Source organism: Chanodichthys erythropterus, chromosome 6 (assembly GCF_024489055.1).
Source record: "Chanodichthys erythropterus isolate Z2021 chromosome 6, ASM2448905v1, whole genome shotgun sequence".
Lineage (NCBI taxonomy): Eukaryota > Metazoa > Chordata > Actinopteri > Cypriniformes > Xenocyprididae > Chanodichthys > Chanodichthys erythropterus.
Window position 1 is genome coordinate 35,512,877 of NC_090226.1, and position 18,561 is coordinate 35,531,437.

The following is an 18,561-nucleotide window of genomic DNA, read 5'->3' on the forward strand; positions in this document are numbered from 1 at the left end:
TTCAAAGACAAACTCTGGGAAAGAAACTGCTCGAGGTGGTAAAAGTGCTTATTGGTATCTTTAATCATTGTTGTCTTGGGTTTAATATCAGTCTTTATTGGTGTAATATGTTTTATTGACGGAGTTGTAATGCAAATGGCTTTTCCGTGCCTCTTGTCTTCCAGTGGCGATCAGTGCGATATGCTGTTAGTCTCATTTGTGTCCACAATACTGTATCCAGGCAACATGAGTGAATTACACAGCTGGACTTTGCATTCAGCACTTTAATTAAACTATTACATGATTTCCACAAACTATCATCAGAAACACATGTGACCGCATAGTTTTTAATAAGGACTTTAAGCAACAGCTGCTGATGGAACAGCAACGGCGACTGAAAGTAAACCGTTAATTGCCATAAAAGCCAAAAAAATCACTAAGCAGCAATAAAGAGCACGGCATAACGGATCATTTAATCATTTGACAAAGTACAAAAAAGGTCATTTAAAAAAAAGAAAGCAAGAGAAGGGTTGCTTTTGGTATTAAATTATATACAGATACAATTAAAATGCCACAGAATGGCAGGTATCATCACATTAAATGATCAAATAAATCTTTGATGGGACAAAGATTAATTTTGGCAGCCACCAAAATATTTCCAGTATTCAGGAAAAACCCTGACCATACATTTTCTATTTTGATTTGTTACACTTGGATGTGCATCACTTCTGTTACATTGCAACTTTAAAAGGATTTTGACAAAACATCTTCGGTTTGGCTGACATGCAGTGATGGATCATGTGATGCAAAGTCAGACGGATGTCAGTAATAGTTTCCCAACACTCCTGCAGGTGTCAGAAGCCGCTGGTGTGTCCAATGGCCGTACTTTACACAAGAGTGACAGCACAGCCCTCGTCAGACCGGCCGTGACTTCATCTGGAGCCCGTGTGGACTCACCGTCTGACTCCCCGGCGCAGCAGACGTCCGTGGACGGTGTTCCCGCTGCGCTGACCAGCACCCTGCAGCACATCGTCGCACAGCTGGATGTACTCACACAGGTAACACCCAAATACTCACTTCATAATCCGATGGATGACCCTATCAGACTGAATCTGTTTTCTCAGTCGGACTCAAAAATAACTTGTGTGTTCATTTTGTTAATGAAAACTATGACAAAAAAGTTTCTTTGACAACCATTTTTCCATGACTAAGACTAGACAACACCAAAGACATTAAACGATACCTGTGACTATATCAACGTGCAATATTGTTGATGAAAGAAGATGAGACTTAAATGTAGTTAAAAAATAAAAATTTTACTAAAATCTTCCTTTATTTTTCGTGAAAAAAAGGAGACAAAATATGACAGACTGCTGAACAAACTTTCATGCCTGCGGTTGCCAGATGTCAAGAGTTTAAATCCCTCAATCAGAGCTTTTCTGTTAAAAGGATACATTTTCTTCTCGGTGTTTTTTAATTTATCCTGAAACTAACAACCATGCGCACACATCTGAACACACAGACAAACATGCAAGCTGGAGATCTCCATTGAGATATTCTGCTCAAATTAAAGTGTCATTCAGTCAGTCTGTGTCCGTGTGTGACTAAATGTGCCTCAAACCTTCAGTGATGAACTGTAATAAATCCAAACATGATATTGAGTTAATAAATGCACTTACGCAACCTCTGTGTGACGATACAAAGCCTTTTTTGCTGTTGTTTTAATAGAAAAGCATTAATGTAATGTAGAATTATTGGAATTACTATTAGGAATTTCACAGTTTTAGTTTTTGAGGGAAGCTTTTGAGTTTTACCAGTTTTCATAATGTTGAGAGTGTTTAACATTAATATATATGATAAATAGCTTATCAGGAAACTAGATTAAGTCAAATGAACCATGTGTATGAGTTCAAAAATACATTTCTCAAATGATAACAATTGATGTGATTTATAATTTTGAGCAAATTAATCGTGATGATTTTAACCATTATGACAAAAAATGTTTTATTTGACAGAAACTGGACTAAAATTCCCTGACAATTAGTCAACCAAAAAGCAGGATAGGTTGACTAAATATGATTAAAACTAAAAAGTACATTTGACACAAAAAACACACATCAAACACGCATCAAAGCACACATGCGCTGTGCTTTGATGCGTATGTTTATGTTTCACACTTACAAACGTGCTTTCGGATCAAATCAGTCTCAGTCATTATGAACATGCGGCACATGAAGTGTAACTGGCTCTGATGATACATGAATGAAGGAGCTTTTAAAGGGTTAGTTCACCCAAAAATGAAAGTGATGTCATTAATTACTCACCCTCATGTCGTTTCACACCCGTAAAACCTTTGTTAATCTTCAGAACACAAATTAAGATATTTTTGATGAAATCCGATGGCTCAGTGAGGCCTGCATAGCCAGTAATGACATTTCCTCTCTCAAGATCCATTAAAAAAATATTTAAATCAGTTAATGTGAGTACAGTGGTTCAATATTAATATTATAAATAGATATAGAATACTTTTTGTGCGCTAGAAAAACAAAATAACAACTTTATTCAACAATATCTAGTGATGGGCGATTTCAAAATGGTGCTTCATGAAGATTCAAAGCTTTATGAATCTTTTGTTTTGATTCAGTAGTTCGGAGCGCCAAAGTCACATGATTTCAGTAAACGAGGCTTTGTTACATCATAAGTGTTTCAAAACGTTTTGAAATTTCAATGGTTCACGTGACTTTGTCAGTTTGATACGCGCTCCGAACCACTGAATCAAAACAAAAGATTCGTAAAGCTTTGAAGCTTCATGAATCAGTGTTTTAAAATCGCCCATCACTTGTTGAATAAAGTCGTTATTTTGTTTGTTTTTTTGGTGCACAAAAAGTATTCTCGTCACTATATAACATTAATGTTGAACCACTGTAGCCACACGACTGTTTTAAATATATCTTTAGTAGCTTTCTGTGCAATGAAAAATGGAGTGTCATTGCTGGCTATGCAGGCCTCACTGAGCCATCTGATTTCATCAAAAATGTCTTAATTTGTGTTCCTAAGATGAACGAAGGTCTTACGGGTGTGGAACGACATGAGGGTGAGTAATTAATGACAGGATTTTCATGTTTGTGTGAACTAACCCTTTAATGAAGGTAAGTCTAGTGTGGACGTACAGATGAAACCCTGAAGTCTTTTTTCTGTTCCTGGTTGATGCCGTCACTCCTAATGCAGCATCTTTTCCTTCAGTTCTCTAAATAATCTGTGTGCTTCAGTATACACGGCTCTCACATCTCTCACATGCTCAGAAGAGCTTACTGTAGCAGGCCAGCACAACACTACTAAAGCCTCTCCTGTGATTCAGAGGTCACAGTCATACGGTGGACTTAAACATTTCATTTGTGGGTGAGCGTCTCTATTATGTTTTCTTTATTGAGTTTAGTATCTGAGCTTCAGTACACTTAAATTAGGGATGTAGAAGGAAGAAAAGCCTCTGATTACTGCACTTTTTGCTATTCCCATTATATAGCTGCCATTTCATGTATCCTAAATACAGTTATTTCATATTTTCACACTTTTAATTGGACATGACACCATAAAATTATACAACCGTATTCTGTAACCTGAAGTGATATTTACCTTGATTTGTCTGTTTTCACACAAGAAGTATCAAAGTGTGGTTTATTTCATCACAGCTGTAGACTCTAGTATTAGTAAAGCATTTGGAAAGTAGCAAAAGAACATGATGGAGGGATGATAAAAGTTTCTGATTTTTAATGTGACCTCCATATAACCGAAACAGAAAAACATCTTTTTAAAATCTGTTGTAGATTGAGTTTTATAATTAAAAAGCAACACCTGGCTGGCTGAAAGCATGTTTACAGTAATCGTTCATCGTTCCTTTAAAACGTGTGAATCTTATGTGTGTGTAATCCAGAAGCTACTGTACGGATGGTGTGTTGTGTATTTTGGGGAGACTCGTTTAAACACATTTTAATGACATAATGGGGAAGGTGAATAAATCCTGACCTAGAGGTCTGTTGACTGTCTGATCATTTTACATGTCATTAGCCGTTTTCTGACTCTCTTCGGATGGGAAAGTGAAGGCTTATGTTTCTGAGCTGCTTCGGTCAGCTTTTTCACCTGATTCTCTGTGTTTGGCGTATCTGTATGATAGTGCAGAGGAAAAGACTTCATGCTGCAGCTATTAGCCAGTAACAGCTGGTTTCCATTGCAGAAGAACACCACCTTCTGTCCTAATGCTGTTCCTCTGGCATGTGGAAAACGCTCGGGCCTCAAAGGGGGCTTTTCATCATCTGGGAGCATTTATCCATATTCCAGATTCACGTCCTCCATGCAGGGAACGCTAACCTTTACATGCAGATAGCCCTGCCTGCATTGACTTGCAGCTCCACTGAAGGTGGGGAAACTTGGCCAGGTGACAGCCTCGATTCATGATCCAATTAAGTTAGACCTGATCCAAGCCACCTCAGCTAGAGAGTATATATACTGCATGTGCATATATACACTGCCATTCAAAAGTCTCATCATTTATTTGATCAAAAATACAATAAAAACAGTGAAATATTATTGCACATTTTCTATGTGAATATATAGTAAAGTGTAATTTATTCCTATGATCAAAGCTGAATTTTCAGCATCATTTCTCCAGTCTTCAGTGTCACATGATCCTTCAGGAATAAGGGCTGACCTCGACTAAAGATTTTTCTAGTCGACTATTAGTCGTTCATTTAAGCGATTAGTCGACTAATCAAACGTGTATATTAATAAGCCTTATAAATCATAAAAATGAGCCTTTAATTGGCTATATATATAATATATATAATACATAGCCTAATCAGCAAACATAATGATTATGAGTGTGTCGTGAAAAAACAGCAAGAAGTCTAAACGTTTTAATAATTTATTGATTGTTTTCGACTGTAGAGATGAAGTCGATGATGCCGACTCCGCAGGGGATGCTTGAATATTTGTTTTACACTTGAATGACATTTCAAGCTTTCTATAGATAGATTTCTCGTGTCTGTGAGGCAAGTATATGCTGAGTTTTGGTTTATTTTTGTGACGCGCTCAAGTTCACAGAGACCGAGACGGCAGAAAGCGTTTCGTGTTTGTTTTCTTTATTTTACAAAAGCACAACATTTTCTTGTTATTGTGAGTTTACACATATAAAGAGTTTCAAATGATGTATTACTCTTATCTGTTTGACCAAAAATGGAGTATTTTAAGTGATCGCACTGGCGCCTCCATGTCTTGCAGTAAGCGCGCAATACAAACACTTGGATATGCGTCTAATAATAGCGCACATTTATCTAGAGCAAGCGGACATGTAAAGATGCTACTGCTTACATGTTTCAAACGATAAGCCATATTTGAGGCCGACTAATAACATTTTTTGTTGACTAAGCCTCTTCTAGTCGACTAACGATTAGTTGAACATTAGGGGACATTCTTATTTGCTGCTCAAGAAACATTTCTGATTGTTATCAATGTCATTTTCAATGTTGTTGTGCTGCTTCAGATTTGTGTGGAAACTGTGACACATTATATTTTTCAGGTTAGTGTGTGGACTAAAGGGAGAAAATGTATAAATGGATGAGAGGACCCCTTTAAAATCCATTCATTTGATACACAAGTTTATACAGTGATACGAGCATAGATTCAGTTTCTCTGCTGTACAAGCAAAGGTTTCCAGTGTTAGTTTTCCTTCTTGCATTATTACTTAAATGCAGAATTTATAACAATTTATTTTGAGCCTGGAGTCCAGCAACTCATGTTTCCACAAAAAGACATTCAATATCTCCCCAGCCATCATTTGATCATAATGTTAAACCTAAACATGCATATCTTGGGAGTGCACTGACTAATGAAGCACGTCTGATGCACACTGAAGAAAACACTGGATCCAGTTGCTGGAAGGACCCAATGAATAATTCACATCTGAACCTGAAACGGGGGAATGTGCTAAGATACACACTTTCACACACTCCCAGCCCGATTACAGATGTTAGTATGGGGACATTGAGAGCAGTTTTAATAGCTCAGTGAATTACAGTGAGCCCAAACATCATTACTATCACTCAACTAGCCACCAATTTCATGTACACGACTCGTTTTAGAAGGGAAAAGCCACAGCTGGGGTATGTGGGCAACTGAGAAACAAAAATAGAGCTGGATCAAACCTGGAGAGGGTTTAATGGACCTATAATGAGGATTTTACAGAGCACATGAAAAAGGCTCTGTACAGATGCTTCTATTAAAACAAAGTGATTTTCTTTTACCGAATTCTGGATGGCAAACTGTTGTAGATAACCTCATTTGTAAATTATTTCCATCTGCATTATATCACTCTGGACTTCATGCAAAGTGCCTTATTAATTATGGAAACATGCATTTAAAAAATGGAAATAACAAAAATGAAAAAATAAATGAAAAGGACCAGACTGAAACCAAAAGCTGGCTTACACAAGGATCATAGAGCCGCAGATGCCCGTTTACATCTCTAGATCTGTGCCGAAGCAGAGATGGTTTGTCAGCCCTGTTAGGACAAACACAATAAGATACTTGTCCAATTCAACTAGACTGCCAACCAAAAAAAGCATGTTGAGTACATTCAAAGCTCAATAGCAGAAGCATATCAAACACGGCTTCTGTAAACAACATGCATCTTGTGTAGTGTATTAATATCACGAGTGTACCTTCGGTAACTCCAGTGACCTTCAGCGCTGTGAGTATACTGCTATCCAGCGTTTTCAGATGGGCCGATAGGCTCTTGCTCGTATTGATCGGAAAAGCACACTTGCAGAGGAAGGAAATGCAAAACCCATTCCCTCTAGCATGAAATACCAGCAGATGTTATCGAGCTCTGCCTCCCAGGCCTCATGGGGCGGCTCAGGAAGCCTGTTTACTGAGCATCAGCCCGTCTCGCCCACATTCTGAACTGCCTGCACTCGGGGGGGGTCATCCTTGGGTTGCGCTAACCCAGAGCCACACATCAAGCACGTCCTTGTAGGAGGAGTGCTTTGCTCAAACACGGATAGAGGGAAGACTCTGAACAGAAGGGCTGTGGAAGAATGATCAGAAATAACTCTCCAGCCATAATTGGCATTCCAGGGATTTGTCTCGTGCTGATTCAAACTATATAAAAACAGGCCGAAGGCTCCGATCTGCAGTTAGGTCTTTTACTGGATGACGGATTCTCAGAAGTGTAGCTGCATTTACAGCTGCTGAGACAAAATTAAAATTCTGTCCTTCAAATTTGCTTAAAACAAACAAGAATCTCTGCTCTTGGGGTTTGTGTTTCTGTTGCGTGTTATGTCCAGGCCCGGATTTACCTCATATTGTGACATTTTTGGCCCCCCCAAATGTTATAGTTTTTTTCTGACATTTGCTAAAATTGTTATTAAAGACAAAGTGCTTCGCACAGTCTGTTTAAGACAGTATTGGCCATGACTCGACGACAAATGGTAGATTAAGACACTCTTCTCCTTTATATACAGTGTTTTTTTAATAAATAAAATGCTGTACTTATTCAAAGAACCAGTTCTTTATTTACCTTTGCATTGCAAACAAGCAGAGACACTACAAACTGTGTGTGGCACAGACAGATGTAAAGGGTGACCAATAGTAATGATGGAAAAAAAAGATCAAAATTATGAAATATGGAGATACAAGCTTTGAATTGTATTAATTTATAAGTAAAGGATAAAGATATAGTTCTAAAAATCGTTCTAAATATGAAAGAATAGAAGAGTCTACACCACAGCTATAATGATAATGATATAGAGAAATCAGAATTATTTCTAATTTAAGGGCTCACACATTTAAAATGGCAGAGGACATTGCGGAGAAGTTAATCAACTCAAACCCTCTTTTCAAGGATACTTTAAAGAAAATTGATATATGGAAAACAATTGGTAACAGTGTAACACAAAATGACCTCACACTCTAAAAAATGCTGGGTTAAAAACAACCCAAGTTGGGTTGAAAATGGACAAACCCAGCGGTTGGGTTAAATGTTTGCCCAACCTGCTGGGTAGTTTTATTTAAACCAACTATTATTTAAAAATTGCTATATGGCTAGCTTAAAATGAACCCAAAATAGTTGGGAAATTAAAAACCAGATGCAATTAGAGACAACAATAATAGAGAAATGGTGAATGTTTATTAATAAGCTTTAATATTTTATTAATATAAATGTAATAGTTTAATAGTTTATTTATATAAATTTATTAATAAGCAATTTAATAAATGTTTATTGTTTAATAATTATTCATTGAACATTAATAAATGTTAATTTCCAACATACTTTGGGTTAATTTTAATTAAACAATACAGTCATTTTTAAACAGTAGTTGAGTTAAATAAAACTACCCAGCAGGTTGGGCAAACATTTAACCCAACTGCTGTGTTAAAACAACCCAATTGCTGGGTTTGTCCATTTTCAACCCAACTTGGGTTGTTTTTAACCCAGCATTTTTTAGAGTGCAGGTATCCAGCGCTGGTTTCAACAACATTGTCTTGCTTCCTTTGAAGTTGCAGTGAAAAAGACTAGACAATGTTTTTATTCCACTATATTGACTAAATCAGCTAAATTCAATGTAAGATTAGATCGATTACACTAGCTATTCACTCAAAACATAGCATGCTGAGGACATCTGCTGGTTAAAGACATGTAAATGCAACAAGAAAACGTGTTGTACATACTTTGATACCGCAGCGCGTGAGCTTAGAATAAACAGACCGTTATCGTTCATTGGTGTGGACGCAAATATAGTTATTGTTATAGTATCTTTATAGTTACCTTTCTTGGTGTGAATGGGTGAATTTTCATACAGAGTTTTAACAAAGAGTGAAATAATAATAATAATAATAATAATAATAATAATGGAAAAGAAATGTAAAGATTTCCTGTAGATGTGTTCCTTTTTGCAACATTCCCATGCAGTTCTTTATTTGCAGTTTTGTATTTCAGCATTTGGTAAAGGTTGCACTGCCATTACCATCTCAAATGCAGTGTGTGGGATGTGCTGATGGTCTGTTTGAGTAATGGCTTCTGTGTTCTCCAGAGCTCTTGATGTGATTCACCTTTACTTCATTCTCTGCAGCTCCTTCAAAGTCATCATTGGCCTCTCTGTAGTTTCACTAACAAGTGCTCTTTTGTTTGTGCAGAGAGTTTCAAGAGTTGATCTTTTTTAGGCAGTGTCTGGTTGGTTTGATGTTGCTTCCACTTCCACTTGATTAAACCCACTGGGACACCCAAACCCTTGGATTTATTTTGTTCCACCACTTTGATTGTAATTCTCATTTCAGTCTTCATTCAGAGCTGTCTTTGCAGACAGTTCCACTAAAATGGCCGAAGATCTCTGCGGCATTCGGCTTCTCCGGTAAGTCAGTACATCAGATGTCTGTCCTGATAGAGAGCTCAACAGATTGAGGTTGTTGCTAAATGTAAATGTCTCGCAGCAACAGCTGCGCAGTCGTGAAGCAGTCGGTCAAAACAACGGCTGTCCTCGGTCGCAACGCTCAATATCAAGATCCAATCTGCTCCAGGAAGCACCGTCAACACACACAGCTCATATGGGGCTTCATGAAATCGTGTCCATGGTCGTGCAGACACAGGCACAGTGTTGAGCGTTTGCTCGTGTAGTGGAAAGCTCTCTGCCGTCGCTCTCTGAAGCTTTGGAGTGAATCATACTTCACCATCTGCCAGTCGGAGTGCCAAGAAGAACACTACCTGCCCAAAAGCATGTTTGGCAGAGAATAATAATGGAGTGAGACTGTTTTTCACACTGTTCCAGACAATTCTGTGCTTTGAAAATGTGTTGACAATTTGAGGACGGCCCTTTCCCGTCTCATTACGACGGTAGTCCCAGGCACGACAGGAAACTCATACAGAAATGGCTGTGTAAGAACTTGGCTTGGCCGGACAGAATCCTGAGCTTAACCCCATCAAACACCATCATTCTGTCTCTGACCCTGTGATTCTGATCGATTCCCCGCGTTACTGTGGCTGGAGAGAGCAGAAGATGGCACAGTAATCCCAATGATTTGGAATGTGTTACTCGAGTAAGCATCGTTCTAGATGTGTTTTGTTCTTGAGATTTATTGAAGCTGGTGCTGTAAAGGGGATGAACTTAGAGGTGGTCAGTCCCTGAGACAGATTCCTGATTGGTCTCGGTTTAAATAAATCTTTTCAATTGGCCTAATATTTATTTAGAATATAAAAAGATTTTAATTGATTGGCACCCCTAATATTTTTAAAACAAGGAGTCACAATTGTTCCCTGTAATGTAATATGGGCTGCCAGCTTTCTGTCTTTGACTAAGTAAAGCAACAGATGAGCCATAGTTGCTCATCTCTCCCGGGGAGCTTGTTTTGAGGACATGTGTTGTTGTGAACGGTGGCACTTTGGCCCACCCCCCCACACTACATTAAGGTCAGTGTGTTCTTCACTCTCGCTGAGCCACTACGCCACGCTGACCCTGGCACAAGCCGTCCTGCCTCCATTCCTCTTCTCCTCTCCAGTCGCGCTCAGAGAAGGACGCTTTCTTGAGGGGTCTGTCTCTGCTTCCGCCCCACATAGAGGATGTGGTGTTTGGTTTCTGCCTCATGCCATGAACGAGGGGGCTCGTATTCCGCCTCGCATAATCAGCGGGTTTGTCTACGAGGAGAACAGCACATCTGTTTGGGGCCGGCCAAAATAGATGCCATTCATGCATTCTTGTGACGACGGATTATGACTCCCTCCCACGCTTGAATCTGAATGTCTTTTCCTCCCTCACTCTTTCTCCGTCCTTTATTTTGCTTCCTTTCTGTTCTTCATTTCCATTCCGTCATAATCCATCTGAGTAGCTTAGTATTGAGAAGCTGCTATGAAACATTAGCTTTTCAAACGATGATCATTTTCTTTTACTATATGTTTTAACGCCACTTTTATGTAAATACCCACTGTTATGATTTGCTATCGTCTTTGCATTATCAAGGCATGAGGAAAATTTGATTCCTTTAATGCATTTGATTTGTGTTTGAGATTATTGTACTATGAAAACATGCTATACGTTTCAGAACTCAAACCTTCCTCCTCATTTATTGAAACCAGCTGCAAAAACGACTGGCTCTGTGCTTCCCCATGGTATGATGTCACACTGTAGAATGTGTCAGCGCAGGACCGCCTCCACAGCAATGCATCAATGCTTATGTTTGTCCTTTCCACTTTTTCCCATACTGGCGCCCAGTACAGGCCAGAGCAGGATTGATCTTACTGTTCGTACACACTGAAGCTCTTACTGTATTGATGGAGTTTAACAAAGGGCCTGAAGTATGCTTGTTCTGCATACTTCAGTATGAATTGTTTATGAAATGTCATGGTTTATGAAAGAAATGCTGCCCAGAGCTTCAATGTTCTGTGTGGAAAATTACTACATAATAATGTTTTTGATGCAAATCATTTAATATAACGATAAATAAAACAAAAATATGTTGTGGCCCCTTTAAATAAGTTAAACCGCAATACTCATGTATCCCCACTGCCAAAGGAACCTGCACTTGTAAAAAGTTACAGACCTGTCTCAAACACTTGAATGAGTTGTTTACCACCAGAAATTGTCTTGTCCTTTCACAAAACAACCAGCTGGGCAATGACCAATCAGGATTTAAAAGCGGCCACTCAACTGAGACCGTCACCGAAGCTCTGCGGATTGCGAAAGCTTGTTCCAAATATACTTTGGGCTTTAACCATCAGATCCTTCTGTCCACCCTCTCATCACTGGACATCACATGGACTACACATCGCTGGTTCGAGGTATTACGGGCGTAAATTGGACATTTTGTCATGATACGATCCGGTATTAATTCTCTTAGCTGGCAATAAGTTATTTGCCGATAGCTCAAAACAGAGTACGGAGTAAGATTATATTGAGGGTATATTGATCGATATTACAATATTATGAGATTTGCATATCTCAATTTGGACATCCGCAACAAAAAATATCTTAAATAATAGAGGAGAGAAAAAAAACAACGACAACAGTCAACATGCAAAAGTTTTAAACTTACAACACTGCATGTGTGCTGCACAAAAATATGCTCTGATTTTTGCATTGCTCTGGAAGAAAAACGGCAGACAGGCTGAATGAAAATGCAACTTCACTCTCTGACAGTAGGTGGCACTTGTGCAACAGCAGAACTGGTGGTGCTAAAAGTAGTGCTAATAAATGCTACTTTATTAGGCATTATGCAGAGTTAACATGAAAAGAAAATGCCATTGAATTGTTTCTGAAGACACTTCCCTTCAGAGATACATTCATATAAAAACACCCACACACACAAATAAACATCTCCTAGGGGTTTGCATGAATCACATAAATAGCTTATTTCAATGTCAGAATGGAAACACAAACAAGTTTGCTGCATCACAATGTACAGTTTAAGAGAGAACACATGCTCTGACAGAAATGTGTAGAAAAGACGACAGAGATTGCTCACTGACATGAGTGCCAAAATAAAGGGGCATCTTAAAAATACATATCGATCTGTATGCGTTGCACTGATACATTGTATCATAAGATCAATGTATCGATCCATATCGATGTATCGTTACGCCCCTAGGAGGTATCCAGAACACATCAGCTGGTCACAGGGGTTCCTCAGGGGTCAGTGCTGGGACCCCTCCTCTTCTCCATAAACACTACGTCAACCCATTATACAGACACATGGTTTCTCCTCCATCACCTGCAACTCAACCTAGTGTCTTCCCAGCCACTCCGACAGTACGGCACAATTTCACCTTCCAGCTAGGATCACCAACAATAATCCCAAACAGATCAGCCAGAACGCTTGGGCTCATGTTTGATGACCAGCGGAGAACACAGTCATGCAGCTTTGTATTTCGTATCATCAGGAAGATCAGGCCGTTCCTAACTGAGCATGCTGCACATCAGCCAGGCCCTTTCATTTCTAGTCTGGACTATTGCATTGCTCTTCTGACTGGACTTCCAACACTATCTCAGAGAGGCACAAAATCACCTTCCAGAACGTTCGCGTTCACTGTTCCTCACTGGTGGAATGATCTCTGCATTTCATGAGCACCTAACGGCATCCCGATGATGCTGCGTCTTATTTAAAATAAGACACTTAGACACTTGAGACTCTGAGGTAATGATAACATGACGTCACTTTTTACATGTACCAAATTTATCATTGGGATAAAGTGATGTACATGCGAAAAGGAAGAGTGAAGATCCAATACACTCTCTTGGCTTTGTAACTATATTACATATTGGCTCATTTGAATTTGTACAATCTCTTATGCTTAAGTTTTCATATATAAATTTAATTAAATAGTTAAATTGTACTCATGAAATGGGGTTGGAGTCGATCACATGGCTGTCCTGTTCTTGTTTTGTAGACGGTGGCCATTTTGGAGCAGCGTCTGACGCTGACGGAGGACAAACTGAAGGAGTGTATGGAGAAGCAGCGTCAGGCCATGTCTGAGAACTGATCCTTCCTCAGTGTCACCTGCTCACAAACCACCATCCAGACATGTTTGTGTTAAAGATCCACAGTGATAACAGTGAATTAAATCAGGAGCAGCCTCATTATTTGGTGGCAGATGTTTTGTGCAGGTTTTTGCCTTGAGCAGCAGTGTGTGGATGGAGGTTTGTGCTGAGTGAGGACGTGCTGCATCGGCTCCACTGTAATCCATCCTAAAAACCACAAACTGAAACTCATCCTTGGCTGAAATCTGATAAGAGAAATCCAAACATGAAGCCCTCTTTCTGTACTCACAAACGGTATGTTTGTCCTGAACTTTCAAACTGTCATTTTCTGTTTCACGTTTGCCGTCTCATCTCCCCGTGTAACTGAACTCTTTTTATTTTTGTCTGTAAAAATGCCAGTAAATGTGTTTATTTAAGATGTGGTCCTTACTGTGTTGTTCTTTCTGTATATTACTGTAAATTCTAAAACTGTGTTAGGAATGCTGATGACCAATACTGCATTCAGTCTGTGCTGTGATAAAGTGATGAGGTTCAGAGGTCGTGTTCAGGGCTCGACATCAACATCCATTCAGCAGTGTAACACTGTCACTCCTACTGTGACAGGTTGAGTTTTATATATAATATATACATTTTTCAATAGTAATCTTTAAAAAATGCATCTGAAATAATAAACTAAGTGGTAGTGTTGTTAAAAATACAGATTGTTTTGATATATATCGATACTGAAACCTCTGAAACACTTCTAATACTCATTTACCTCTCATCTCTCCGACAGCGAGTCGACACAAACCCGCCTCGTTTCATTTGCTTCAGATGAATATTGTCGGTGTTACAGGGTTCAAATTTCGGTGATTGCATGTTATTGCACATAATTTTATGCATCATTCCCTCAGATTTTGTGCTCAAGCTCAAAGTGCGCCACATAAAGCCGCCTCTCAGTACTACACTGAGTTCTTTATCGCTGCTTATTGCTCTTAAACAGTCAAATACACACAAAATAATGCCGGTCTTGGTGAGTATTCACGTAAACAGTCAGTTGTTTTAAGTGAACGTAAACAGTTGAGAAAGAAAACGCATGTGTAACAGAATAATGGATATGTGCGTCAGCTCTTAAAGTGACAGCAGCATAATAAACCTGCTGCCAAATTATATTAAAAATATCTATATGGCAGTTTTTCCCCATGGTATTGATGTCAGAATGTGGCTAGTAACTTTGGAAAACCACAAGCTGCAGTGGCTGATGAGCAAAAAAGTTAATGTCGAGCCCTGGATGTGTTATATAGTGAAAATAAAGAGCGTTCAGGTTTGTAATTCCTCTTGGTGACGCTGTCTGTGGAGCTCATGATGACTGAAGCAACTATTCTGTTTTAATGCAGTTTTTTCTTTAATGTATATTGTACATATTTTGTACAATTTTTTTTTTTGTGTGTACAGAGGCTTTGTTCACTCATTAGAACAGCTCATAATGAGCTCTCTGTAGTTCAGGTGAGCTGCAAACAAACCCACTAAACCTTGTGAGTGTGTGTAACACTCATGGACACACACACACACACACACACTTTTCCTTCCTGTCTGGGGCTGGAGTCTGTGCCGGACGGGGCCGAGCGTCACACTTCCAGATAACGTGATCAGGCTTATGAAGGCTTTTAATTACTCTCCCCTCGTTCAGTCCATGTGTTTGTTCTGTGACCGAGGACAGAAGAGCGGAGTGTTGCCTGCCTCTCGTGCTCATGTGTGGCCCGCGGAGAAGAATCAGTCGGCCTCATTTCTCCCCCCCTCTTTGGGTCTTTATGGCGATAACATCTGGAGGCATTTTCCCCTGATCTGCTGTTCGCCGCCGTCAGACGAGCGCGAGAGTTCAAACGCGTTCTTCTGTCTGCTGTCCCGGCTTCTCATGTGCCTGATCTCATGTATGTTTGAAATGGTGACCTTGAGAACATGGATGTTACAGTACGAGGGGCATTCTGTGAAACGGGCCCTTTTTTACTGTTATTGTGAGAGAAAAACTCGCAATTGCCTTTCTTTTGTTTCATTGCAGAAACAAGCTTCCACAGTTTTTAAAGTAAATTTTCAACTTTCGGCTAAAGAAAAATTGCCTTTCAGTGTTAATAAAGTGTATTGTGGAATTCAGAGTTACATTAAAGGGATAGTTCACCCAAAAATGAAAATTTGATGTTTATCTGCTTACCCCCAGCGCATCCAAGATGTAGGTGACATTTTTTCTTCAGCCGAACACAAATGATGATTTTTAGCTACAACCGTTGCCGTCTGTCAGTCGTATAATGGCAGTAGATGGGAACTTCATCTATAAGAGTAAATAAAGCTTGCTTATACAAATCCAAATGAAACCCTGTGGCTCGTGACGACACATTGATGTCCTAAGACACGAAACGATCGGTTTGTGCGAGAAACCGAACATTATTTATATCATTTTTTACCTCTAAAACACCACTATGTCCAACTGCGTTCAGCACTCGCTTAGTGAGGTCTGATCGCGCTCTGACAACGGCAGTGATGTCTCGCGCATATACTTCAATGAGTGCTAGACATCACTGCCGCTGTCAGAGAGCAATCAGGCATCACTAAAGGAGTCATGAACGGAGTTATATTGATTGAATTCAATATACTCTTTTCACAGACTGTGGTGACGTGTTTGCACAGTTCTTAACATTTTGATCTAAACGAGTTACTGCTGCTGTGAGTTATAACACTTTCTCTCTTCTGACCAACGAAATTAATATCAATAGAAAAGCTGTTGAACACAAACGTTATATTTATTGTAGTTATCGTTCACTCTATAGTGTACACAGCTATGATGACTTCTGCTTCTGAAGCCCAGAAATGTGAAAAGGGTTCATTGAGACGGACATCAGATTATCGGAAAAGACTAATATCTATCTATCTATCTATCTATCTATCTATCTATCTATCTATCTATCTATCTATCTATCTATCTATCTATCTATCTATCTATCTATCCATCTATCCATCTATCCATGCTAGCAACATGCTAAGAACTTGTTAAATGATGCTAGCAAACATGCTAAATGATGTTAGCAAACATGCTAAATCATGCTACCAAAATGCTAAATCATGTTAGCAACATACTAGCAAAAAAGCTAAATCATTCTAGCAAAATGTTAGCAACATGCTAGATAATGTTAGAAAAATGCTAAATCATGTTAGCAAAATGCTAAATCATGCTAGCAACATGCTAGCAAACATGTTAAATCATGTTAGCAACATGCTAGCAAACATGCTAAATCATGTTAGCAAAATGCTAATTCATGCTACCAACATGTTAAATCATGTTAGCAGTGTGTTAAATGATGCTAGCAATGTGTTAAATCATGCTAGCAATATGTTAAATCATGCTAGCAATATGTTAGCAAACATGCTAAATCATGCTAGCAACATGTTAAATCATGCTAGCAAAAATGCTAAATCATGCTAGCAACATGTTAAATAATGCTAAATCATGCTAGCAAACATGCTAAATCATGCTAGCAAAAGGCTAATTCATGCTACCAACATGTTAAATCATGTTAGCAGTGTGCTAAATGATGCTAGCAATGTGTTAAATCATGCTAGCAATATGTTAGCAAACATGCTAAATCATGCTAGCAACATGTTAAATCATGCTAGCAAACATGCTAAATCATGCTAGCAACATGTTAAATAATGCTAAATCATGCTAGCAAACATGCTAAATCATGCTAGCAACATGTTAAATAATGCCAGATCATGCTAGCAAACATGCTAAATCATGCTAGCAAAATGCTAATTCATGATACCAACATGTTAAATCATGTTAGCAAACATGCTAAATCATGCTAGCAAAATGCTAATTCATGATACCAACATGTTAAATCATGTTAACAGCGTGCTAAATGATCCTAGCAACATGTTAAATCATGCTAAATCTATCTAAACTCATTCAAACTCATAAACTAATTTAACTAACAAAACTACTAAACTAAAACTGAAACTTTCAAAGTGAAAACTTTTAAAACTTTTATAACTGCTTCAAACTTTCTGGACCGGCTTCTTCAAGCCAACTTAAAGTTAGTCTTGACGAACTTTTTTCATCTAGTTGTAGTTATCGTTCACTCTATAGTGTGCACAGCTATGACGACTTCTGCTTCTGAAGCCCAGAAATATGAAAAGGGTTCATTGAGACGGACATCAGATTATCGGAAAAGAAAACAAAAGTAGGGCGTAACTCGGTTCAGTCCGTCAGTGTTGATTGAATGGAGGCGGATCTTACTGTGAGCTTGCAGTGGATTGTGAGAAAGGGGCGGGGTTTAAAGGGAGAGGCTGCTCACTGCAGAGCGTGTGGGCGGAGCTTAACATCCAGCCCCCCATCTCTGGGTGTAATGGGTGGGGCTTAATGGTTCAGCCACACCCTGAACCTAATGAGGTCAGGCTCCTCCCACGAGGTTCACAGAGCAGCGCTCGACTGAACGAATGATTGACAGGAGTGCTGTGGATCTGAGCTGACGTCATGATTCTGGCCGGTTCTGTGAGGTGTTCATCAGAGAGCAGCAGGACTGAGCGACGTCCCTCCTGACCACTACTGCTGCTCGGCCTCGGCTGCGCCTCATTTCCTGCTTCCTCTCCCTCGGCGAGTATCGGGTTTATGTTTGTCTGGGAATTCAGGCCTTGCCTTTCCCCGTGATCCGGCCCACGCAATGATGTTTCCACTCGCTGCTTCTGCGCCCACAAAAAAAGAAAAACAGCCTTCTAATGATGGTGCAGACTAGAAAGGGCTTGTGAAGGATTAACCCACTGCAGCTTCACTTCACAAACCGACTGCTCGCTCAGATGTGTTTATAGTGCAGCACAAACACTCCTTAATTTATGTTCGTTATTGAGCTTTTCATACAACAGTGTTACTGGAAATATTCCTTACTCTCCTGTCATATTCAGACCTGCAGATTAGTTTGTTGTTCTTTCCTCTGTGAAAGCCAAAAGGAGACGTTTTGAATACAGTTACAGTGAAGTCAGCGTACAGTATTTCTGAAGTCAGATGTGTCACATATTCTTATATTTATTTCTTTTCAAGGAA

The 18,561-nt window shown here is 39.2% G+C and overlaps 1 protein-coding gene across 2 annotated transcripts in view; it reads left to right on the forward strand.

The window, feature by feature from the left end:
- Nucleotides 1-13,884, forward strand: part of poc1a (POC1 centriolar protein A) — a 52,008-nt gene extending 38,124 nt beyond the window's left edge. For both annotated transcript variants that reach the window (XM_067388799.1, XM_067388800.1), the window contains 2 exons: nt 831-1,037; nt 13,403-13,884. In XM_067388799.1, coding sequence (XP_067244900.1) covers nt 831-1,037; nt 13,403-13,495 — 300 coding nt within the window. In that variant the 3' untranslated portion in view covers nt 13,496-13,884. The remainder of the gene's footprint in view (nt 1-830; nt 1,038-13,402) is intronic.
- The last annotated feature ends 4,677 nt before the right edge of the window (nt 13,885-18,561 follow it).